Source organism: Mytilus edulis, chromosome 7 (assembly GCF_963676685.1).
Source record: "Mytilus edulis chromosome 7, xbMytEdul2.2, whole genome shotgun sequence".
NCBI classification, from domain to species: Eukaryota; Metazoa; Mollusca; class Bivalvia; order Mytilida; family Mytilidae; genus Mytilus; species Mytilus edulis.
The window spans coordinates 55,247,092-55,274,873 of NC_092350.1; the positions used below are offsets into that span (position 1 = coordinate 55,247,092).

Here is a 27,782-nt window from a genome sequence, read left to right on the forward strand (position 1 = left end):
GAAGCATTAATAAGAGATACTATTTTAGTGCCTGTTGTTTTTTTTTCAATCATAAATCGAGCATTTTTATTGTTAGTTTTCGGCTATTCAATAAATGAATAAATGAGTGGAGTTGACAGATAACTGTAGCATTTATTGTTTATTGTTTTAAAATAAACTTTGTTTTTGCTATAATAACCTCAAATCTGTGATATAGTTGTAATATATGCCGCTGAACAAAACGCCTTATGAATAATAACTGCGACCTTGCTAGAGAACGAACGGTTTTGTCTAATTTGTCTACATATAGAGAGGGAGAAGAGATATTTATTTACTTAATAAGGAATTAAAGTAGAGGTTTTGGATTAATAACGGGAAAGGAATTGAAGATAGGACTTGTGCTTGATGGGACGTATGCCCATGTGTGGGTTTACCCTTTCTTTAAGTCATTACTAGTGCAAGACTTAGAAAGGTTTAGTGTTTATTAAGTACGTTTTCAAACTTTACCACGACACTTTACTATTTAGTATATCTGTTTCTTCAAGAAAAGGGTGTTTTCTTTGTCAAACAATTGCAAAATTCTGCTATGTATTAAGTAGTCACTATTTAAACGCATCATTTAGTCACTAGTTAAGCATGTTGTTTTGTTAAAAAGAACATTTTTTTATGCTGGCACAGTATTGGAATGCTATATTCAAAAGAATGGTACGAACATCTTTAGAGTTACGTCCCCGCTAAACGCAAGTCTTCATGTTTCAGCTCTGGGTGTCCCAGTGAAGACATATTTTTTTAAATCTTACATAGAAACAATTGAAGTACAAGGTTAACAGCATGGAAAAAAATATGGAAATCTGAAGCACATCTTGACACTATCTCGTCTTTTGACAAATGCCGAACTGCATACACATCAAATGAAGTTATTGGTTTCTTGAACAAAAGCCGTTTTTTTTAATATACGAGTTTTTTTTTTTATATATTTGTAATCTTTCGAGAAGATTGGACTGATGGGAAAATAACCACATTTGACCTTCTATAATGCTGACACATACATTTTGATAGTCCAACAATGCCACCGTGAACTACAAATGTACGTCATACATGTATAGTCATGGTGATGAACTCTAGTATGAAGAATGAAAAAATCTTACATAAAATTAAAGCAGTATTAATTCAAACAAAATGAAATACTAATATATTACAAACATTAAACGACAGGAATCATATTTCATGACAGCTGATTATGAGCGGGAAACAAAGTTTACGTTTATTATAAATTAGTTAGCATCGTGTCTTTAATATTTCATTCTTTGATCTTCTCTAGGACTTGTTCATTTCTTTTCTCACTTTATCACACATAAATAAACACGTGTACTACAAGTTTAAATATCAATACACATGCATGTGTACTTACTTGCATATTAAAGAAGATGTTGAATTTACTCAAATAAGACAGCAGCCTAGCTACAAAAATTGATCACAAGATATCTATTAGAATGTTTAACAGTAAAAATTATATTGGGTAAACGTCAATGAGACGACAATCTAGCACCAAAAATGACTAAAATCTCATCTACATGTATGTACAAGTTTTACTATAAGATTGGATGAATACTATCCACATGACATCTGTTTTCAAGTTTGACATCAACGTAACAAAACCGAAGGGGGGCAGTTAGGCACAAAAATATCTACATGTATTGTCTTTCACAAATTGAAATGAAGTAAAGTTAAGTTAAGTTACATTTAATATAGTACACTTTTTTTTTTACCTCCGGCTGTGGGGCGAGAACGTGGGATCCTGATACTGTCAGTCGCACATCTTACCGCTGCGCCACAGAAACCATTGTCAAAATATATGAAATGAAAGTATTTAACATTACTGCACGTTCAAGAAAAGTATATAAAGAAACTGATGATAATTCCAACTATCAGCTTTCTTTTGTCTAAGGAAGTTTTAATCTGATTTGCAAATGCCTTAATTTGAAGCATTAATAAGAGATACTATTTTAGTGCCTGTTGTTTTTTTTTCAATCATAAATCGAGCATTTTTATTGTTAGTTTTCGGCTATTCAATAAATGAATAAATGAGTGGAGTTGACAGATAACTGTAGCATTTATTGTTTATTGTTTTAAAATAAACTTTGTTTTTGCTATAATAACCTCAAATCTGTGATATAGTTGTAATATATGCCGCTGAACAAAACGCCTTATGAATAATAACTGCGACCTTGCTAGAGAACGAACGGTTTTGTCTAATTTGTCTACATATAGAGAGGGAGAAGAGATATTTATTTACTTATTAAGGAATTAAAGTAGAGGTTTTGGATTAATAACGGGAAAGGAATTGAAGATAGGACTTGTGCTTGATGGGACGTATGCCCATGTGTGGGTTTACCCTTTCTTTAAGTCATTACTAGTGCAAGACTTAGAAAGGTTTAGTGTTTATTAAGTACGTTTTCAAACTTTACCACGACACTTTACTATTTAGTATATCTGTTTCTTCAAGAAAAGGGTGTTTTCTTTGTCAAACAATTGCAAAATTCTGCTATGTATTAAGTAGTCACTATTTAAACGCATCATTTAGTCACTAGTTAAGCATGTTGTTTTGTTAAAAAGAACATTTTTTTTATGCTGGCACAGTATTGGAATGCTATATTCAAAAGAATGGTACGAACATCTTTAGAGTTACGTCCCCGCTAAACGCAAGTCTTCATGTTTCAGCTCTGGGTGTCCCAGTGAAGACATATTTTTTTAAATCTTACATAGAAACAATTGAAGTACAAGGTTAACAGCATGGAAAAAAATATGGAAATCTGAAGCACATCTTGACACTATCTCGTCTTTTGACAAATGCCGAACTGCATACACATCAAATGAAGTTATTGGTTTCTTGAACAAAAGCCGTTTTTTTTAATATACGAGTTTTTTTTTTTATATATTTGTAATCTTTCGAGAAGATTGGACTGATGGGAAAATAACCACATTTGACCTTCTATAATGCTGACACATACATTTTGATAGTCCAACAATGCCACCGTGAACTACAAATGTACGTCATACATGTATAGTCATGGTGATGAACTCTAGTATGAAGAATGAAAAAATCTTACATAAAATTAAAGCAGTATTAATTCAAACAAAATGAAATACTAATATATTACAAACATTAAACGACAGGAATCATATTTCATGACAGCTGATTATGAGCGGGAAACAAAGTTTACGTTTATTATAAATTAGTTAGCATCGTGTCTTTAATATTTCATTCTTTGATCTTCTCTAGGACTTGTTCATTTCTTTTCTCACTTTATCACACATAAATAAACACGTGTACTACAAGTTTAAATATCAATACACATGCATGTGTACTTACTTGCATATTAAAGAAGATGTTGAATTTACTCAAATAAGACAGCAGCCTAGCTACAAAAATTGATCACAAGATATCTATTAGAATGTTTAACAGTAAAAATTATATTGGGTAAACGTCAATGAGACGACAATCTAGCACCAAAAATGACTAAAATCTCATCTACATGTATGTACAAGTTTTACTATAAGATTGGATGAATACTATCCACATGACATCTGTTTTCAAGTTTGACATCAACGTAACAAAACCGAAGGGGGGCAGTTAGGCACAAAAATATCTACATGTATTGTCTTTCACAAATTGAAATGAAGTAAAGTTAAGTTAAGTTACATTTAATATAGTACACTTTTTTTTTTACCTCCGGCTGTGGGGCGAGAACGTGGGATCCTGATACTGTCAGTCGCACATCTTACCGCTGCGCCACAGAAACCATTGTCAAAATATATGAAATGAAAGTATTTAACATTACTGCACGTTCAAGAAAAGTATATAAAGAAACTGATGATAATTCCAACTATCAGCTTTCTTTTGTCTAAGGAAGTTTTAATATGATTTGCAAATGCCTTAATTTGAAGCATTGATAAGAGATACTATTTTAGTGCCTGTTGTTTTTTTTTCAATCATAAATCGAGCATTTTTATTGTTAGTTTTCGGCTATTCAATAAATGAATAAATGAGTGGAGTTGACAGATAACTGTAGCATTTATTGTTTATTGTTTTAAAATAAACTTTGTTTTTGCTATAATAACCTCAAATCTGTGATATAGTTGTAATATATGCCGCTGAACAAAACGCCTTATGAATAATAACTGCGACCTTGCTAGAGAACGAACGGTTTTGTCTAATTTGTCTACATATAGAGAGGGAGAAGAGATATTTATTTACTTAATAAGGAATTAAAGTAGAGGTTTTGGATTAATAACGGGAAAGGAATTGAAGATAGGACTTGTGCTTGATGGGACGTATGCCCATGTGTGGGTTTACCCTTTCTTTAAGTCATTACTAGTGCAAGACTTAGAAAGGTTTAGTGTTTATTAAGTACGTTTTCAAACTTTACCACGACACTTTACTATTTAGTATATCTGTTTCTTCAAGAAAAGGGTGTTTTCTTTGTCAAACAATTGCAAAATTCTGCTATGTATTAAGTAGTCACTATTTAAACGCATCATTTAGTCACTAGTTAAGCATGTTGTTTTGTTAAAAAGAACATTTTTTTTATGCTGGCACAGTATTGGAATGCTATATTCAAAAGAATGGTACGAACATCTTTAGAGTTACGTCCCCGCTAAACGCAAGTCTTCATGTTTCAGCTCTGGGTGTCCCAGTGAAGACATATTTTTTTAAATCTTACATAGAAACAATTGAAGTACAAGGTTAACAGCATGGAAAAAAATATGGAAATCTGAAGCACATCTTGACACTATCTCGTCTTTTGACAAATGCCGAACTGCATACACATCAAATGAAGTTATTGGTTTCTTGAACAAAAGCCGTTTTTTTTAATATACGAGTTTTTTTTTTTATATATTTGTAATCTTTCGAGAAGATTGGACTGATGGGAAAATAACCACATTTGACCTTCTATAATGCTGACACATACATTTTGATAGTCCAACAATGCCACCGTGAACTACAAATGTACGTCATACATGTATAGTCATGGTGATGAACTCTAGTATGAAGAATGAAAAAATCTTACATAAAATTAAAGCAGTATTAATTCAAACAAAATGAAATACTAATATATTACAAACATTAAACGACAGGAATCATATTTCATGACAGCTGATTATGAGCGGGAAACAAAGTTTACGTTTATTATAAATTAGTTAGCATCGTGTCTTTAATATTTCATTCTTTGATCTTCTCTAGGACTTGTTCATTTCTTTTCTCACTTTATCACACATAAATAAACACGTGTACTACAAGTTTAAATATCAATACACATGCATGTGTACTTACTTGCATATTAAAGAAGATGTTGAATTTACTCAAATAAGACAGCAGCCTAGCTACAAAAATTGATCACAAGATATCTATTAGAATGTTTAACAGTAAAAATTATATTGGGTAAACGTCAATGAGACGACAATCTAGCACCAAAAATGACTAAAATCTCATCTACATGTATGTACAAGTTTTACTATAAGATTGGATGAATACTATCCACATGACATCTGTTTTCAAGTTTGACATCAACGTAACAAAACCGAAGGGGGGCAGTTAGGCACAAAAATATCTACATGTATTGTCTTTCACAAATTGAAATGAAGTAAAGTTAAGTTAAGTTACATTTAATATAGTACACTTTTTTTTTTACCTCCGGCTGTGGGGCGAGAACGTGGGATCCTGATACTGTCAGTCGCACATCTTACCGCTGCGCCACAGAAACCATTGTCAAAATATATGAAATGAAAGTATTTAACATTACTGCACGTTCAAGAAAAGTATATAAAGAAACTGATGATAATTCCAACTATCAGCTTTCTTTTGTCTAAGGAAGTTTTAATATGATTTGCAAATGCCTTAATTTGAAGCATTAATAAGAGATACTATTTTAGTGCCTGTTGTTTTTTTTTCAATCATAAATCGAGCATTTTTATTGTTAGTTTTCGGCTATTCAATAAATGAATAAATGAGTGGAGTTGACAGATAACTGTAGCATTTATTGTTTATTGTTTTAAAATAAACTTTGTTTTTGCTATAATAACCTCAAATCTGTGATATAGTTGTAATATATGCCGCTGAACAAAACGCCTTATGAATAATAACTGCGACCTTGCTAGAGAACGAACGGTTTTGTCTAATTTGTCTACATATAGAGAGGGAGAAGAGATATTTATTTACTTAATAAGGAATTAAAGTAGAGGTTTTGGATTAATAACGGGAAAGGAATTGAAGATAGGACTTGTGCTTGATGGGACGTATGCCCATGTGTGGGTTTACCCTTTCTTTAAGTCATTACTAGTGCAAGACTTAGAAAGGTTTAGTGTTTATTAAGTACGTTTTCAAACTTTACCACGACACTTTACTATTTAGTATATCTGTTTCTTCAAGAAAAGGGTGTTTTCTTTGTCAAACAATTGCAAAATTCTGCTATGTATTAAGTAGTCACTATTTAAACGCATCATTTAGTCACTAGTTAAGCATGTTGTTTTGTTAAAAAGAACATTTTTTTTATGCTGGCACAGTATTGGAATGCTATATTCAAAAGAATGGTACGAACATCTTTAGAGTTACGTCCCCGCTAAACGCAAGTCTTCATGTTTCAGCTCTGGGTGTCCCAGTGAAGACATATTTTTTTAAATCTTACATAGAAACAATTGAAGTACAAGGTTAACAGCATGGAAAAAAATATGGAAATCTGAAGCACATCTTGACACTATCTCGTCTTTTGACAAATGCCGAACTGCATACACATCAAATGAAGTTATTGGTTTCTTGAACAAAAGCCGTTTTTTTTAATATACGAGTTTTTTTTTTTATATATTTGTAATCTTTCGAGAAGATTGGACTGATGGGAAAATAACCACATTTGACCTTCTATAATGCTGACACATACATTTTGATAGTCCAACAATGCCACCGTGAACTACAAATGTACGTCATACATGTATAGTCATGGTGATGAACTCTAGTATGAAGAATGAAAAAATCTTACATAAAATTAAAGCAGTATTAATTCAAACAAAATGAAATACTAATATATTACAAACATTAAACGACAGGAATCATATTTCATGACAGCTGATTATGAGCGGGAAACAAAGTTTACGTTTATTATAAATTAGTTAGCATCGTGTCTTTAATATTTCATTCTTTGATCTTCTCTAGGACTTGTTCATTTCTTTTCTCACTTTATCACACATAAATAAACACGTGTACTACAAGTTTAAATATCAATACACATGCATGTGTACTTACTTGCATATTAAAGAAGATGTTGAATTTACTCAAATAAGACAGCAGCCTAGCTACAAAAATTGATCACAAGATATCTATTAGAATGTTTAACAGTAAAAATTATATTGGGTAAACGTCAATGAGACGACAATCTAGCACCAAAAATGACTAAAATCTCATCTACATGTATGTACAAGTTTTACTATAAGATTGGATGAATACTATCCACATGACATCTGTTTTCAAGTTTGACATCAACGTAACAAAACCGAAGGGGGGCAGTTAGGCACAAAAATATCTACATGTATTGTCTTTCACAAATTGAAATGAAGTAAAGTTAAGTTAAGTTACATTTAATATAGTACACTTTTTTTTTTACCTCCGGCTGTGGGGCGAGAACGTGGGATACTGTTACTGTCAGTCGCACATCTTACCGCTGCGCCACAGAAACCATTGTCAAAATAGATGAAATGAAAGTATTTAACATTACTGCACGTTCAAGAAAAGTATATAAAGAAACTGATGATAATTCCAACTATCAGCTTTCTTTTGTCTAAGGAAGTTTTAATATGATTTGCAAATGCCTTAATTTAAAGCATTAATAAGAGATACTATTTTAGTGCCTGTTGTTTTTTTTTCAATCATAAATCGAGCATTTTTATTGTTAGTTTTCGGCTATTCAATAAATGAATAAATGAGTGGAGTTGACAGATAACTGTAGCATTTATTGTTTATTGTTTTAAAATAAACTTTGTTTTTGCTATAATAACCTCAAATCTGTGATATAGTTGTAATATATGCCGCTGAACAAAACGCCTTATGAATAATAACTGCGACCTTGCTAGAGAACGAACGGTTTTGTCTAATTTGTCTACATATAGAGAGGGAGAAGAGATATTTATTTACTTAATAAGGAATTAAAGTAGAGGTTTTGGATTAATAACGGGAAAGGAATTGAAGATAGGACTTGTGCTTGATGGGACGTATGCCCATGTGTGGGTTTACCCTTTCTTTAAGTCATTACTAGTGCAAGACTTAGAAAGGTTTAGTGTTTATTAAGTACGTTTTCAAACTTTACCACGACACTTTACTATTTAGTATATCTGTTTCTTCAAGAAAAGGGTGTTTTCTTTGTCAAACAATTGCAAAATTCTGCTATGTATTAAGTAGTCACTATTTAAACGCATCATTTAGTCACTAGTTAAGCATGTTGTTTTGTTAAAAAGAACATTTTTTTATGCTGGCACAGTATTGGAATGCTATATTCAAAGGAATGGTACGAACATCTTTAGAGTTACGTCCCCGCTAAACGCAAGTCTTCATGTTTCAGCTCTGGGTGTCCCAGTGAAGACATATTTTTTTAAATCTTACATAGAAACATTTGAAGTACAAGGTTAACAGCATGGAAAAAAATATGGAAATCTGAAGCACATCTTGACACTATCTCGTCTTTTGACAAATGCCGAACTGCATACACATCAAATGAAGTTATTGGTTTCTTGAACAAAAGCCGTTTTTTTTAATATACGAGTTTTTTTTTTTATATATTTGTAATCTTTCGAGAAGATTGGACTGATGGGAAAATAACCACATTTGACCTTCTATAATGCTGACACATACATTTTGATAGTCCAACAATGCCACCGTGAACTACAAATGTACGTCATACATGTATAGTCATGGTGATGAACTCTAGTATGAAGAATGAAAAAATCTTACATAAAATTAAAGCAGTATTAATTCAAACAAAATGAAATACTAATATATTACAAACATTAAACGACAGGAATCATATTTCATGACAGCTGATTATGAGCGGGAAACAAAGTTTACGTTTATTATAAATTAGTTAGCATCGTGTCTTTAATATTTCATTCTTTGATCTTCTCTAGGACTTGTTCATTTCTTTTCTCACTTTATCACACATAAATAAACACGTGTACTACAAGTTTAAATATCAATACACATGCATGTGTACTTACTTGCATATTAAAGAAGATGTTGAATTTACTCAAATAAGACAGCAGCCTAGCTACAAAAATTGATCACAAGATATCTATTAGAATGTTTAACAGTAAAAATTATATTGGGTAAACGTCAATGAGACGACAATCTAGCACCAAAAATGACTAAAATCTCATCTACATGTATGTACAAGTTTTACTATAAGATTGGATGAATACTATCCACATGACATCTGTTTTCAAGTTTGACATCAACGTAACAAAACCGAAGGGGGGCAGTTAGGCACAAAAATATCTACATGTATTGTCTTTCACAAATTGAAATGAAGTAAAGTTAAGTTAAGTTACATTTAATATAGTACACTTTTTTTTTTACCTCCGGCTGTGGGGCGAGAACGTGGGATCCTGATACTGTCAGTCGCACATCTTACCGCTGCGCCACAGAAACCATTGTCAAAATATATGAAATGAAAGTATTTAACATTACTGCACGTTCAAGAAAAGTATATAAAGAAACTGATGATAATTCCAACTATCAGCTTTCTTTTGTCTAAGGAAGTTTTAATATGATTTGCAAATGCCTTAATTTGAAGCATTAATAAGAGATACTATTTTAGTGCCTGTTGTTTTTTTTTCAATCATAAATCGAGCATTTTTATTGTTAGTTTTCGGCTATTCAATAAATGAATAAATGAGTGGAGTTGACAGATAACTGTAGCATTTATTGTTTATTGTTTTAAAATAAACTTTGTTTTTGCTATAATAACCTCAAATCTGTGATATAGTTGTAATATATGCCGCTGAACAAAACGCCTTATGAATAATAACTGCGACCTTGCTAGAGAACGAACGGTTTTGTCTAATTTGTCTACATATAGAGAGGGAGAAGAGATATTTATTTACTTAATAAGGAATTAAAGTAGAGGTTTTGGATTAATAACGGGAAAGGAATTGAAGATAGGACTTGTGCTTGATGGGACGTATGCCCATGTGTGGGTTTACCCTTTCTTTAAGTCATTACTAGTGCAAGACTTAGAAAGGTTTAGTGTTTATTAAGTACGTTTTCAAACTTTACCACGACACTTTACTATTTAGTATATCTGTTTCTTCAAGAAAAGGGTGTTTTCTTTGTCAAACAATTGCAAAATTCTGCTATGTATTAAGTAGTCACTATTTAAACGCATCATTTAGTCACTAGTTAAGCATGTTGTTTTGTTAAAAAGAACATTTTTTTTATGCTGGCACAGTATTGGAATGCTATATTCAAAAGAATGGTACGAACATCTTTAGAGTTACGTCCCCGCTAAACGCAAGTCTTCATGTTTCAGCTCTGGGTGTCCCAGTGAAGACATATTTTTTTAAATCTTACATAGAAACAATTGAAGTACAAGGTTAACAGCATGGAAAAAAATATGGAAATCTGAAGCACATCTTGACACTATCTCGTCTTTTGACAAATGCCGAACTGCATACACATCAAATGAAGTTATTGGTTTCTTGAACAAAAGCCGTTTTTTTTAATATACGAGTTTTTTTTTTTATATATTTGTAATCTTTCGAGAAGATTGGACTGATGGGAAAATAACCACATTTGACCTTCTATAATGCTGACACATACATTTTGATAGTCCAACAATGCCACCGTGAACTACAAATGTACGTCATACATGTATAGTCATGGTGATGAACTCTAGTATGAAGAATGAAAAAATCTTACATAAAATTAAAGCAGTATTAATTCAAACAAAATGAAATACTAATATATTACAAACATTAAACGACAGGAATCATATTTCATGACAGCTGATTATGAGCGGGAAACAAAGTTTACGTTTATTATAAATTAGTTAGCATCGTGTCTTTAATATTTCATTCTTTGATCTTCTCTAGGACTTGTTCATTTCTTTTCTCACTTTATCACACATAAATAAACACGTGTACTACAAGTTTAAATATCAATACACATGCATGTGTACTTACTTGCATATTAATGTGGTGTTCGTCTTGGGGAAAGACTATTTCCCTTGAAAGGACCCGACCTGGACTGTATGCATATAAGAAGGACTTAGGCTTAAGTACTGTGTAATTACCTATTACTCGGGCGTTGTAAACTGTATCTTCGTATGCGTCTAGCTTGTAGTTGACCATTGGCTGAAGAGGGCGCTGCAGGCGTGCGCAGGCTCTGACATCCGCTGTATCCAACCAGAGGCCCATTGGTGTCCATCGTCTACTCCTGGCAGGGAGAATGGTATCAGTTGTCTACTCCTAATAGGGAGAACCCGGGCTTAGGGTAAAGATACAACACCCCCCTCCTTCCTAAAAAGGAGGAACTATAAGTTCCGACAAAGGCCTGACAACTGAAGACGCCCCTTATGCCTTAAATTCAAAATACTAAGTTAATTTACCTAACCAATGAATGGGTTATTTCTAAAATCCACCCCCCTGTTCCCTGGCTATTGGGTCTCTATCTAAATTTTATCTTTTCCCTAAAAACATGGCATTTAAAAAAAAATAAATCACTGAACTATTTGCCTAAGACAATGAAAGAAAAAAAAAAATTTTTCACATCCGTTACTCGGAGCCACAACTCAGAATTGTCCTAATTCTGAATCACATATCTCTAAAATACACAAAAACTAAATCTACTACAAATAATCAAAAATTTACAAAGATCTCTATTTCTGTCAGTTCATTAAGCTCCCCTTGAATTTCCAATTAATCTAAACTACCTGCTATTCTACTAAATCCCCCTTACAAATTAAGCACCAGTTCCAGCATGGAACAAAAAGTGAAAACCATGACCATAAAAAAATGTATACACCAATACCGTTCTTCAATATGGCGATAAGTAAAAATGTCTAACACTAGTCTACTATTTACAATTTTTACACTGGCCTGGTTTCCAAGTCCTTGGGAGTACAGCTTCCAGACAGGAAGCGGAGGCTAAGCCAAAACCAAAAAGAGTCCAGAATTACATTCACGTTATTGTCACTTCTGGGTAGCTCATTTGACTGTTACCGTGAGTTCTGCCATGGCTGGCAGCAACTCCATCCTCACGGATCTGGTTAACTCGGCTCCCAGGTAGGTCAGCACGACCTCCTGGTCTTCCAGATCGAACAGTTCCCTGGCCTGAGCCACAGCGCTGGCAACAGATGTTACTGCCACTAACTTTCTAGTGTTGTGGTACACTAGAACCACCAAGGATTCGTCTGGCTTGGTGGCCACGGCTGCTGGCTCCTCCACTGGTGGAGTGACCCTCTCTTCCTCCTTCTTCTGGGGTACCGACTGCACTGTCTGTGTCACTGGTGGGGCATCCACAGAGCTAGAGCTTGCCTGAACAGTAGTCTCCGGCACTGACACACTGGTTGTGGACTGAGCCACGACGGGCTCTGCCACCTGGCAGAATCTGGCATTGGCCTGACATAGAAGGTCATATGTCGGACCGTTAACTCCCTGGTACTCATCAAGAGCGACGCAGGCTCTGTGTGCTGGGCTTAGGTACCGAAGCACACCTAGGATCACCCTCCAATATAAAATCACTACCGGACTGCGTTTCTGCCAGTTCATCTCCAGACAAACGGCTCTCAGTGGTGGCATGTCCACTCCTTGGATCTTACAGCCGCTTGGGATGGCTGCTCTCTCCTGCAACCAGGAGACAAACTCTGAAGAGGTCACGTCTTCTCGGCCAGTGAGCCACCTGGCCAACAGGATGACCATATGGCCCCTGAACTGGTGGAAGCCTTGATTGGACATCACTTCCCTGTTGAAGTTGGACTCAAACATTGGGGACACATGATCCCCCAATGCGTGCTCCCGCAAGTGCCTCGTCATTACTGGGCATCCAGGGACTGGACAAGCGACGTCCCTGACACTCACCCTCCAGGTCCTCTCCCTGTAACCACTTATGGGGCCTGTCCAAACTTGTGCCTCCCTGCCCCTCCATGCGTCCGGTATTTCTCTCTTGAAAGCCATGGGGTCCGTGCTGGCAGGCACTGAAGCAGACTGCTCCCTACTGTGTGTTGTAGGCACTTCCCCCTGCACCTCTGGCTCTTCTGTCTCCTCTGGAGTGTTAAGAGTCTCTTCTGAGATGACAAGTGTCTGCAGGCTATCACCCAGAACAGGTACCTCCTGTTCTCCTGAGACACTTACCTTGGCTGCTACTGGAGCTGACTGCTCCACAGCCTCGACCACCAGTTCCCGTGGCACCTCATCCTGTGTCTCCTCTGGAGTACCCTGTACTCGAACAGGTACCTCCTGTCCCCCTGACACACTTACTTCTGGTATTGCTGGTACCTCCAGCAATACTGTAGGCGTTACCTCAACAGGTCCATCCTGGGCAGGTTCCTCCCTCCTGTCCCTTCTCCTGTTGGTGGCCGTGTCCAGTAACCTCAAATCAAAGGGCTGGATGCCCACTCCCGGCTGGGAGTCACCATCACCACTTCTCTCCTCCTCACTACCCACGCTGGAGCATGATCTGAATGACTCAGAATCCGACATTCTAAAAAATATGAAAAAAAATAAACAAACATTAGTTAAACTGACAATTTACGTATCTAATACACAATAATTAAACTGACTATTTACACAATATGGTTACCTACTCATTTTCTCCCCCTCTTTTATCTTTTGAGGGTGGAGTAGGACGGACAAGTTGGCAGTTTGGGCAAATGTAGGGATCTATCTCATTGGCCTCTTGGATTGACATACCTATGCAGGTTAAATGGAACCATTCCCTACAGTTATCACATTGGACCATTGTCTCACCTGTGTCTGGGCCCCGACACACACAGTACTGAGGGGTAGTAGGCTTGGTCTTATTGCCTGCCAAGACGTCAATACCTTGTTTAAATTTGTCCCTACAAGTCTCCAACCAAGCAGGAATTTTCCTATCCCCACATGGCTTGAGTCGGTCATGATTAGTGTTAAAAACCACTCTTTGGAGTTTCACCTTGTACACGTACCCGGTAACCTTACTAATTACAATGCCTGGCCCTTTCCATGGTGACCCTAATTTTTTACATTTACCCTTAATTTGGGCAGTGTCTAAAACATACACAAGATCCCCCGGCTGGTACGATTTTTCTAAGACCCTAAGGTCATAGTCTCTCTTCATTCTCTCCTGGGAGGTCTTGAGCTTATCCCGAGCAATGGTATGCGCACTTTTAATAGCTTTTTCAAGGTCTATGATATAGCTATCAGCACCCTCATACTTCCTTTCGCTCTGACTGCCGAACATAAGGTCTGCTGGCTGATTGGTTTCCCTGCCCAGCATTAGCTTGTTTGGTGTATACCCTGTACTCCTGTTGACACTAGATCTCATGGCTCCCCCTAGTTGAGCAATATGTTGATCCCAGTTTTCTTGTTGTGAATCAACAAAGCATCTGACTGCATCCATGAGACTGCGGTTCTGTCTCTCAACCTGTCCATTTGACTGAGGACGATATGGGGTCGTTCTCGCCTTATGAATTTGCAGCAAATCACATACTGCTTTAAAGAGTGCGCTCTCAAAGTTACGTCCCTGATCTGAGAATAGCTGGAATGGATAGCCAAATCTTGTAAAAAACTCATTAATAGCCGCCTGAGCAGTTACTTCAGCCGTTTGTGACGGTAGTGGTATACATTCCGTCCACTTGGTGAATTGGTCTGTCATCATTAAAATATGTTCATTGTTTTGTTTCGTCTTTGGCAAAGGGCCCATAAAATCTATGTGGACTCTTTCCATAGGGTACCCAGCATGGTACTTGGTCAGAGGACATTTACTATGTCTGCTGGCTTTCTTGTTCTTGTTACAAGTATCACAACTAAGTACAAACAAGTTAATGTCTTTGGTCATGTTATACCAGTGATATTTGTCCTTTATCTTGGACATGGTCCTTGATACACCTTGATGTCCTGCACTAGGCAGTTCATGACAGAGCTCCATTACTGTTTGTCTTAAAGAAGCGGGTACAACAAGTCTTGTATTGGCTCCCTCTGTTTTGGGTTGACTCTTTAAAATACCATTGTCGTCTAAGAAAAATCTTTCTTTATTAATCCAGTGACTCTTGGCTGCTGGTGGTGCCAGGAACAAATCATTGGATAGTGGTTCACAGCCATCTTTTAAATACGGGAGGATAAACATCAAGTCTAGATCACTCTCTTGGCCTGTTTTTATATCCTCTTCACTGAAACCTGAGATAGTTATGCCCTCTTCTTGTGCGATTGCTGCCACGACACAATCAGAATAGTCGTCTATTACAATTCTTGCCGTTGATGGAGTACATATCAATTCCATACCTGTACTGAATGGTGGTAAATCACATTCCTCAGACGACTGGCTTGCTTTTGGCTCAATTGAGTTTAAGCTGCTAGTGTGACAGCAGTCTTCCTTAACTGCAGATTCAACTGGTACTGCAGGTTGTTCCAAGGTTGAAACCTTTTCTGGAGTTTCAAATAACATCATCATTGCTGTTGCTACTCTTTTAAGTAATCTTGGCTTTTGCTTCCTTTTTCTAGCCAGTGGGACTGCTTCATCTACATCACATAAAAACTGTGCCCAACTTTGATGTGCTCGCTGGCAGTAATTACAGCCCTTGCAAGGTAAACTTGCCAGTATGGTGTCTGCAGTATAATGTGGACATTCTTTTAACCTATCCGGGAGACGAGACAAGACATCTGCATCAATGTGTTGTTTACCTGGCCTATGCTTTATGACCAGGTCATATTGGCTGAGCTCTTCCAACCATCTAGCTAATTGCCCCTGGGGCTCTTTGAAATTGACAAGCCATGTCAAACTACTATGGTCTGTCCTCACAGTGAATTGTCTTCCCAGAAGGTAGTGTCTGAACTGTCTAGTAAATCTAATTACTGCCAACAACTCCTTCCTAGGTGTGCAATATCGTTTTTGTTCTGCTGTAAGTACAAAGCTACCATATGCTATGGTCCGTTCCTCTCCATCTTGCACCTGAATGAGTTCTGCGCCTATTGCATTTTGGGAGGCGTCCGTATCCAGGATGAAATAATCCTTGTTGTTAGGCAAAGTAAGTACTGGTGCAGATAGCAAGTTGTCTTTTAACGTCTGAAATGCAAGTTGACGTTCATGGTTCCATGAAAACAAATTTTTTCCTGTCACTTCATACAGTGGAGCAGATATTTTGGCATAGTCCTTGATAAATGACCGGTGGTAGTTCACAAATCCCAGGAATTGTTCAACTTCCTTTGTGCAAGTAGGCACCACCCAACCACTAACTGGTTGCAAATGTTGCTGGCCTATTTGGAGGCCCTGGTTACTGACACTCCTGCCTAAAAATTCTACACTTGTTCTGAACAGAGCACACTTTTTAGGCTTTAATCTAAGTCCATACTCTCGAAATCTAGCAAATACATTTTGTAGGTTAGTGAGATGTTCATCAAAAGATGGTCCTAAAACCAGTATGTCATCAAGGAAGGCCAAAACAGTTTTCCACGTTAAACCTCTGAGGACAAGGTTCATCACTCTGGCATAAGTACCTGGTGCGTTGCAAAGTCCAAAAGCCATCTTGACGCACTCAAACAATCCATATTTGGTGACAAATGCGGTCTTCTTACGGTCCTCTGGCTTGATCTTTATTTGCCAATATGCGCTATTAGCGTCCAGTTTGGAATACCATATGTTTCCAGCCAAAGTATCCAGACATTCGTCTATCAGGGGCAACGGAAATAAATCACGTGATGTGACTGAGTTGAGCCTTCTGAAGTCTATGCACCAGCGTACCCCGCCATCTTTCTTCCTGATAAGCACTGGTGCTGAAGCCCATTCTGATGTTGAAGGTTGTATAACTCCAGCATCTAACATTTTCTTGAGGTGTGCCTCCTCCTCCTGAACAAAACAAGCTGGTGTTCTCCGCATACGGAGCTGAATTGGCCTGGCATCACCAGTATCAATTTCATGTTCTACATGACTAAAATTACCAAGGTCAAACTCTGTCTTTGCAAAGACATCACTGTACGTGTAAAGCAAAGTTCTCAATTTTGATTTCTGGTCTGTTGTCAAATCCTGACTGGATGTTGTAAATAGTTCTTGAAGGTGATCTGGTAGATCCTCCTGTGGGGGCGGTGTACCTTTTTGACTGTTACCTTTTTTACTGGTCGAACAAGTGCCAACACTGAGCTCCTGAGGATCATCCATAGATTCAATTACTGTCACAGCATGTGCCTCAGCTACTTCTATTCCACCCTGGAGTCGGACAGGGTTGTCCGTCACATTCATAAAACAAACAACTGGACTTTGTCCTTTAGCACAAACTGATCTGGGAATCAAGAGTGTAGTCTTCGAGTTTGGTTCTATCACAAAATCATTATCCTGTACTGGTACTGTACAATTCATTCGCATTACTGAATTAGGTGGGACTACTACCGAGCTTGGTATCGTAATTCTGCTGACTGAGGGTTGAGCAGATGGTGTCTCTCCTCCTAAGACTAGCTTAACTGTCTTGTCGTTGATAGACATGTATCCTTGACCAATGTTGAGTATAACATTATTACTAGCTAGGAAGTCATGGCCCAGTAGCATCTCACAGTCAATTGGAGCGATATATAAGTTGTGATTGAAAAGTAGGTCCTGTATACTAAACAGAGTAGGATTAGTAATTCTGCAGGTCATCTGCATTTCTCGGCCTGCTCCATGCATAAGTGTCTCTCTAATGACATAAGGTTTTTCTTTCAGAGAATCAAAAACTTTGTCCTGCATTATGGTAACCTCTGAGCCCGTATCAATCAATGCAGTTACTAGCTTGTCCTGGATTTTTACCTGTACTCTCAACAGTTGAGCAGTCCCAATTGTTCCTACCACTGTAAACCCATTAGATGGTCCCTCTGTTGCTTGGTCCTCTGGCAATTTCATTGTAACTGATTTGCGTTCTGTTTGCTTGTTCTGAGTTGGCGGTTTGCTGCCAGGTGAGTTATTTAACTTTGGGCAATCTCTTTTGAAATGTCCTAGTTCATGACAATAAAAACATGCCCCGTCTGGGGTTTGTGACCTGCGGTTACCAGCACGATTATTATAACCACCTCTTCTACCTTGACCACGTCCACGTGAGGTATTATCTGATCTATAGTCCCGACTGGGCGAAGTACCACTAGATCTGTTTGAATGTCGCATTTCCTCTGTAAGTGTAGCCATTGAGGACAGTAGGCTTTGCATCTGTTGCATGCTCTGTTGTTGCTCTTCTCGTTGTTGACGAAGCTGTTGCTCCATTTGAGATACTCGTGTGTCTATGTTTGGTTTAGATGAGCCTACCCCGTGCACTGATGGTGTGTCACTAACTTGTGCTGTTGGTGTTGGAGCTGACGCCTGTTTGACTTCATGTGTTTTTCCTTGAGCAATATGAGCTTGCACAGCCTTTCTTGAATGCTGATACCACTTAATTATATCAATTGCATTTTCAACCGATACTGGTTTAAATCCACATGCGTGTTGTCCAGCCTCTGGGTCGTTGCAACCTTGACAAAATTTCATTACTGCTTGTTTTGTCATGTACTCTTCAGAAAGGTCTTTGAAGGATTGTGTTGCCAGAGATAATACACGATCCGCCCAATCCGCCAGGGATTCCTCTGTCTTTTGGGTAATAGTCTGAAACTGTATCTGTGAAGTTTCTTGTGGTTCTTGAAAACCAAAGCGTTTCACCATTTTAGTCACTACTGTACTAAAAGCAATGTCTTTGTTGGATTCCAGTAGCACTGTATAAAAATCACTAGCTTTGTCCTCCAAGCACCAACAAAGCTGTTCTCGTTTTTGTTTGTCCGTCCAACCGGCAGCCTCAGCGTACCCGGTGAACTTTGTGTAAAATGCCTTCCAGTTGCCTTTCCCTGTGTACTTAAGGTTCTTGGGCACCGAAAAGAAAAATTTCTTGTCCTGTTTCATTGGAGCTGGCTTCGCTCTATGACGGTTGCTTGAGGAATGGTGACCATCCGTTTCCGACTGACCATGTCTGTCTGACCTCCTTTTGTCATGCTTCTTGCCTGAATTCTTTCGGTGTGGCGATGAGTGTTCACTAGCCTCCTCCTCCACTGGTGAAACATGTCTGCTTGATATACTGAGTCTAGAGTGTGTTTTGTTGCTTCTACTCTTATGACGACTCCGACGATACACTACCCCTGATGTAGAACTAGATGAATCAGAATCACTATTTGAGCAGCTCGTAATACTAGACATACTGCGTTGATCCTGAAACTGAGTGTGTGGACGGTTATTGTACAGCTGTTGTTGTGGGTACACTGGCAAGTGTGGAGCTGTGTCATAATACCCTGATTGAGTCATTCCTTGAACAAGATTTGGTGCTGTTGAAGGCTGATAGGGCCTCCCTTGCTGATATGGTATATTTCCAAATGGCTGTTGAGTTTGATGTATAGGTGCAGTAACATTTTGGAGATGTTGCACCGGTTGTTGCCTGTAAACTTCCTGTTGGTTATGTATGGCCTGAGGCGGTTGCCCCTGCTGACCCATTGTGTTGTTGAGTGGTTGTTGAAAACCTGACTGGTTGATGTTAGGTTGGTATAGACCTGTTCTGTTAAATTGTTGTGTCGGTGGAACATGGCTGTTGATATGTGGTATATTAACTGGATGGCTGATCGGTGGTTGATGTTGTTGATTATCAATCACTCTGTGTTGTCCGGCTGTACCGACTGGAAAGGTATAGTTTTGTTGTCTAGTTGACTGTAGTTGACCTGTTGACCTGGGACAGGGTGGTTGATTGGCCCTGTTGGCGGTCGGTGGAAGTTGTTGATAAGGTTCCCTTTCCCTGACGGGTGGAGTGGACCTAAGTGCAGGTAAAGGGTTTGACCTGGTGATGTTGGGTTGAGGTGGTTGTTGACCTGTAGCCCTGTGGTTGATTGGTTGGTTGGCAACAGTCGGAGGTGACCTGTTGAAACCTTGTTGAGTAGGCAATTGTCCAGTAAGCACGGATGTGCCGTGTGATTGATGTGGTACGTTGCTAATGGTATGCCGGGTTGATTGTTGAATTGATTGTTGAATTGGTTGTGTGTTGGTGACTGTATGACCACCAAGTAGATGAATGGCTCTAGTATTGGATCGCGGGTAGTTGTCATTATGTTCAACAGGGAGTTGAACAGCTTGCTGTCTTTGTTGGTTGTGGTTGATGACCTGTTCAACAGGTAGTTGAACAGCTTGTTGACGTTGGTTGATACGTTCAACAGGTAGTTGAACAACTGGTTGAGGTTGTTGGTTGAAGTTGACTGTATGTTCAACAGGCAGTTGAACAACTGGTTGAGGTTGTTGGTTGAAGTTGACTGTGTGTTCAACAGGCAGTTGAACTGTTGGTTGTGGCGGTTGAATATAGTTGACAGAATTTTCTAACAACCTACTGTGCTGATTGATTGGTTCCCTAGTCTGGCTTGGTTGGAACCTGTCGTTGAGGTGGGTGTTCTCGAAATGTTGCTCTTTCATAGCAGTTGACGACTCGTACTCTGTACAATGTTCACCCACTAACCTTGGTTGTTGATTCAGCTGAACCTCTATCATAGTGGTGCTATCATGCTGAATACTCATAGACCGATCTGGACTTGGCAAATCTGGCTTATCTGACGGTTCATATTCTACATAATGTGGTCCGTATGCTGGGTCAATTACTTCTGGTTGTAAAGTTCGGCTGGGAAGTAACGATTCCTCACTACAGGACAGATTGTCGTCAAAAATTCTGCAACGGTCCATCTCTTGGGTTGGATATTCATTTTCCTCAATGTATGAGGGCATGGATCTCATTGACGTGCGATCAACCTGCGAATTCCACACTGTATCCATGGCAATCTCCGAGTCAGAGAAAACCGGTTGATTTAAATAAGGTTTTTGATAAATTTCACCCCCCTGGACAGGTGCCTGTGTGGAACCGTGTTGGTCTATCCACCTCTGTGTATCGGTGTTAAATTCTTGCAAATGAGCAATTTCCCGTCTAATAGTACCCGGGGTGAAGGGTGTGGACACAAAATTTGCTGCCCCTCCCTCGTGTGATTTTACATGTGTATCTGTCTCATAGTCTTTTGACTCATGTGGCTGACCTTGATACCTGACATCAACGTTGTCCATGTCATTAAATTCACAAGGAGAAAAATCAATCATATCGGACACAAGGGACATTTTGTTTTTCATATATGGTATTTGGGCCAATATTTCTGGTGTAATTGTTATGCCATTATTTCTCATTACTATAATTCTACGAGCAGTAGCCGTACCAATGCCAGGTACATGTAGGAGAACAGACTCCGGACTGGAGTTTATTTTGATTTTAAACCCACTCATTGTGCTGAATATTAACCTATATTCAGTGATACTTTCACTATAAATAAATGACAAAACAATAACAAAATAATAAACAAGTCTTTATTGATTTAAATCCCGTTTACAAATAGCAAAGATGTGTATTGCATATGTAAACAAATCACGGAAATCACTTCCGGTATTGATCTCAAGTATCGCTGTTACCTGGTAACACGAAATCACGCGAGACTCAATCTGAAAAAATCAATGACTTGAACAAAGTTTGAAAACTTTCACAGACAGTGAAAAACTTATCTTACAACGCTTTTCTCAATAAGGTATCGCTTCTAAAGCTTTTCTTTTAAGCCTAATCCAACTTGCAAAGTCTCATAATAGCCAAAATTATTTTGCCAATCACGCTTGATTGCACCTGGTCAAAATTCCCTGACCAAAATGGCTAACTAGGTCACACCATGTGTGTTCGAACCACCCGCAACTACCAATAATGTGGTGTTCGTCTTGGGGAAAGACTATTTCCCTTGAAAGGACCCGACCTGGACTGTATGCATATAAGAAGGACTTAGGCTTAAGTACTGTGTAATTACCTATTACTCGGGCGTTGTAAACTGTATCTTCGTATGCGTCTAGCTTGTAGTTGACCATTGGCTGAAGAGGGCGCTGCAGGCGTGCGCAGGCTCTGACATCCGCTGTATCCAACCAGAGGCCCATTGGTGTCCATCGTCTACTCCTGGCAGGGAGAATGGTATCAGTTGTCTACTCCTAATAGGGAGAACCCGGGCTTAGGGTAAAGATACAACAATATTAAAGAAGATGTTGAATTTACTCAAATAAGACAGCAGCCTAGCTACAAAAATTGATCACAAGATATCTATTAGAATGTTTAACAGTAAAAATTATATTGGGTAAACGTCAATGAGACGACAATCTAGCACCAAAAATGACTAAAATCTCATCTACATGTATGTACAAGTTTTACTATAAGATTGGATGAATACTATCCACATGACATCTGTTTTCAAGTTTGACATCAACGTAACAAAACCGAAGGGGGTCAGTTAGGCACAAAAATATCTACATGTATTGTCTTTCACAAATTGAAATGAAGTAAAGTTAAGTTAAGTTACATTTAATATAGTACACTTTTTTTTTTACCTCCGGCTGTGGGGCGAGAACGTGGGATCCTGATACTGTCAGTCGCACATCTTACCGCTGCGCCACAGAAACCATTGTCAAAATATATGAAATGAAAGTATTTAACATTACTGCACGTTCAAGAAAAGTATATAAAGAAACTGATGATAATTCCAACTATCAGCTTTCTTTTGTCTAAGGAAGTTTTAATATGATTTGCAAATGCCTTAATTTGAAGCATTAATAAGAGATACTATTTTAGTGCCTGTTGTTTTTTTTTCAATCATAAATCGAGCATTTTTATTGTTAGTTTTCGGCTATTCAATAAATGAATAAATGAGTGGAGTTGACAGATAACTGTAGCATTTATTGTTTATTGTTTTAAAATAAACTTTGTTTTTGCTATAATAACCTCAAATCTGTGATATAGTTGTAATATATGCCGCTGAACAAAACGCCTTATGAATAATAACTGCGACCTTGCTAGAGAACGAACGGTTTTGTCTAATTTGTCTACATATAGAGAGGGAGAAGAGATATTTATTTACTTAATAAGGAATTAAAGTAGAGGTTTTGGATTAATAACGGGAAAGGAATTGAAGATAGGACTTGTGCTTGATGGGACGTATGCCCATGTGTGGGTTTACCCTTTCTTTAAGTCATTACTAGTGCAAGACTTAGAAAGGTTTAGTGTTTATTAAGTACGTTTTCAAACTTTACCACGACACTTTACTATTTAGTATATCTGTTTCTTCAAGAAAAGGGTGTTTTCTTTGTCAAACAATTGCAAAATTCTGCTATGTATTAAGTAGTCACTATTTAAACGCATCATTTAGTCACTAGTTAAGCATGTTGTTTTGTTAAAAAGAACATTTTTTTATGCTGGCACAGTATTGGAATGCTATATTCAAAAGAATGGTACGAACATCTTTAGAGTTACGTCCCCGCTAAACGCAAGTCTTCATGTTTCAGCTCTGGGTGTCCCAGTGAAGACATATTTTTTTAAATCTTACATAGAAACAATTGAAGTACAAGGTTAACAGCATGGAAAAAAATATGGAAATCTGAAGCACATCTTGACACTATCTCGTCTTTTGACAAATGCCGAACTGCATACACATCAAATGAAGTTATTGGTTTCTTGAACAAAAGCCGTTTTTTTTTTAATATACGAGTTTTTTTTTTTTATATATTTGTAATCTTTCGAGAAGATTGGACTGATGGGAAAATAACCACATTTGACCTTCTATAATGCTGACACATACATTTTGATAGTCCAACAATGCCACCGTGAACTACAAATGTACGTCATACATGTATAGTCATGGTGATGAACTCTAGTATGAAGAATGAAAAAATCTTACATAAAATTAAAGCAGTATTAATTCAAACAAAATGAAATACTAATATATTACAAACATTAAACGACAGGAATCATATTTCATGACAGCTGATTATGAGCGGGAAACAAAGTTTACGTTTATTATAAATTAGTTAGCATCGTGTCTTTAATATTTCATTCTTTGATCTTCTCTAGGACTTGTTCATTTCTTTTCTCACTTTATCACACATAAATAAACACGTGTACTACAAGTTTAAATATCAATACACATGCATGTGTACTTACTTGCATATTAAAGAAGATGTTGAATTTACTCAAATAAGACAGCAGCCTAGCTACAAAAATTGATCACAAGATATCTATTAGAATGTTTAACAGTAAAAATTATATTGGGTAAACGTCAATGAGACGACAATCTAGCACCAAAAATGACTAAAATCTCATCTACATGTATGTACAAGTTTTACTATAAGATTGGATGAATACTATCCACATGACATCTGTTTTCAAGTTTGACATCAACGTAACAAAACCGAAGGGGGGCAGTTAGGCACAAAAATATCTACATGTATTGTCTTTCACAAATTGAAATGAAGTAAAGTTAAGTTAAGTTACATTTAATATAGTACACTTTTTTTTTTACCTCCGGCTGTGGGGCGAGAACGTGGGATCCTGATACTGTCAGTCGCACATCTTACCGCTGCGCCACAGAAACCATTGTCAAAATATATGAAATGAAAGTATTTAACATTACTGCACGTTCAAGAAAAGTATATAAAGAAACTGATGATAATTCCAACTATCAGCTTTCTTTTGTCTAAGGAAGTTTTAATATGATTTGCAAATGCCTTAATTTGAAGCATTAATAAGAGATACTATTTTAGTGCCTGTTGTTTTTTTTTCAATCATAAATCGAGCATTTTTATTGTTAGTTTTCGGCTATTCAATAAATGAATAAATGAGTGGAGTTGACAGATAACTGTAGCATTTATTGTTTATTGTTTTAAAATAAACTTTGTTTTTGCTATAATAACCTCAAATCTGTGATATAGTTGTAATATATGCCGCTGAACAAAACGCCTTATGAATAATAACTGCGACCTTGCTAGAGAACGAACGGTTTTGTCTAATTTGTCTACATATAGAGAGGGAGAAGAGATATTTATTTACTTAATAAGGAATTAAAGTAGAGGTTTTGGATTAATAACGGGAAAGGAATTGAAGATAGGACTTGTGCTTGATGGGACGTATGCCCATGTGTGGGTTTACCCTTTCTTTAAGTCATTACTAGTGCAAGACTTAGAAAGGTTTAGTGTTTATTAAGTACGTTTTCAAACTTTACCACGACACTTTACTATTTACTATATCTGTTTCTTCAAGAAAAGGGTGTTTTCTTTGTCAAACAATTGCAAAATTCTGCTATGTATTAAGTAGTCACTATTTAAACGCATCATTTAGTCACTAGTTAAGCATGTTGTTTTGTTAAAAAGAACATTTTTTTTATGCTGGCACAGTATTGGAATGCTATATTCAAAAGAATGGTACGAACATCTTTAGAGTTACGTCCCCGCTAAACGCAAGTCTTCATGTTTCAGCTCTGGGTGTCCCAGTGAAGACATATTTTTTTAAATCTTACATAGAAACAATTGAAGTACAAGGTTAACAGCATGGAAAAAAATATGGAAATCTGAAGCACATCTTGACACTATCTCGTCTTTTGACAAATGCCGAACTGCATACACATCAAATGAAGTTATTGGTTTCTTGAACAAAAGCCGTTTTTTTTAATATACGAGTTTTTTTTTTTATATATTTGTAATCTTTCGAGAAGATTGGACTGATGGGAAAATAACCACATTTGACCTTCTATAATGCTGACACATACATTTTGATAGTCCAACAATGCCACCGTGAACTACAAATGTACGTCATACATGTATAGTCATGGTGATGAACTCTAGTATGAAGAATGAAAAAATCTTACATAAAATTAAAGCAGTATTAATTCAAACAAAATGAAATACTAATATATTACAAACATTAAACGACAGGAATCATATTTCATGACAGCTGATTATGAGCGGGAAACAAAGTTTACGTTTATTATAAATTAGTTAGCATCGTGTCTTTAATATTTCATTCTTTGATCTTCTCTAGGACTTGTTCATTTCTTTTCTCACTTTATCACACATAAATAAACACGTGTACTACAAGTTTAAATATCAATACACATGCATGTGTACTTACTTGCATATTAAAGAAGATGTTGAATTTACTCAAATAAGACAGCAGCCTAGCTACAAAAATTGATCACAAGATATCTATTAGAATGTTTAACAGTAAAAATTATATTGGGTAAACGTCAATAAGACGACAATCTAGCACCAAAAATGACTAAAATCTCATCTACATGTATGTACAAGTTTTACTATAAGATTGGATGAATACTATCCACATGACATCTGTTTTCAAGTTTGACATCAACGTAACAAAACCGAAGGGGGGCAGTTAGGCACAAAAATATCTACATGTATTGTCTTTCACAAATTGAAATGAAGTAAAGTTAAGTTAAGTTACATTTAATATAGTACACTTTTTTTTTTACCTCCGGCTGTGGGGCGAGAACGTGGGATCCTGATACTGTCAGTCGCACATCTTACCGCTGCGCCACAGAAACCATTGTCAAAATATATGAAATGAAAGTATTTAACATTACTGCACGTTCAAGAAAAGTATATAAAGAAACTGATGATAATTCCAACTATCAGCTTTCTTTTGTCTAAGGAAGTTTTAATATGATTTGCAAATGCCTTAATTTGAAGCATTAATAAGAGATACTATTTTAGTGCCTGTTGTTTTTTTTTCAATCATAAATCGAGCATTTTTATTGTTAGTTTTCGGCTATTCAATAAATGAATAAATGAGTGGAGTTGACAGATAACTGTAGCATTTATTGTTTATTGTTTTAAAATAAACTTTGTTTTTGCTATAATAACCTCAAATCTGTGATATAGTTGTAATATATGCCGCTGAACAAAACGCCTTATGAATAATAACTGCGACCTTGCTAGAGAACGAACGGTTTTGTCTAATTTGTCTACATATAGAGAGGGAGAAGAGATATTTATTTACTTAATAAGGAATTAAAGTAGAGGTTTTGGATTAATAACGGGAAAGGAATTGAAGATAGGACTTGTGCTTGATGGGACGTATGCCCATGTGTGGGTTTACCCTTTCTTTAAGTCATTACTAGTGCAAGACTTAGAAAGGTTTAGTGTTTATTAAGTACGTTTTCAAACTTTACCACGACACTTTACTATTTAGTATATCTGTTTCTTCAAGAAAAGGGTGTTTTCTTTGTCAAACAATTGCAAAATTCTGCTATGTATTAAGTAGTCACTATTTAAACGCATCATTTAGTCACTAGTTAAGCATGTTGTTTTGTTAAAAAGAACATTTTTTTATGCTGGCACAGTATTGGAATGCTATATTCAAAAGAATGGTACGAACATCTTTAGAGTTACGTCCCCGCTAAACGCAAGTCTTCATGTTTCAGCTCTGGGTGTCCCAGTGAAGACATATTTTTTTAAATCTTACATAGAAACAATTGAAGTACAAGGTTAACAGCATGGAAAAAAATATGGAAATCTGAAGCACATCTTGACACTATCTCGTCTTTTGACAAATGCCGAACTGCATACACATCAAATGAAGTTATTGGTTTCTTGAACAAAAGCCGTTTTTTTTAATATACGAGTTTTTTTTTTTATATATTTGTAATCTTTCGAGAAGATTGGACTGATGGGAAAATAACCACATTTGACCTTCTATAATGCTGAC

At 36.8% G+C, this 27,782-nt stretch overlaps 1 protein-coding gene across 1 annotated transcript; it reads right to left on the reverse strand.

Moving 5' to 3' along the window:
• Positions 1-12,222: 12,222 nt before the first annotated feature.
• Positions 12,223-22,253, reverse strand: LOC139483227 (uncharacterized). Its single transcript, XM_071267258.1, has 2 exons — positions 22,054-22,253; positions 12,223-13,717 (listed from the first exon to the last, which is right to left on the reverse strand). Exons 1-2 carry the CDS (start codon positions 22,185-22,187, stop codon positions 12,223-12,225), a joined length of 1,629 nt encoding a protein of 542 aa, XP_071123359.1. The 5' UTR covers positions 22,188-22,253.
• Positions 22,254-27,782: the final 5,529 nt, after the last annotated feature.

What these genes read in the sequence shown, in the direction of transcription:
- LOC139483227 (XM_071267258.1), bottom strand. Translation starts at nt 22,187, where the DNA reads ATGGACACCAATGGGCCTCTGGTTGGATACAGCGGATGTCAGAGCCTG. An exon ending in TTACAACGCCCGAGTAATAG is followed by an intron (nt 13,718 to 22,053) that starts GTAATTACACAG and finishes CATATTTTTTAG; the next exon opens with AATGTCGGATTCTGAGTCAT.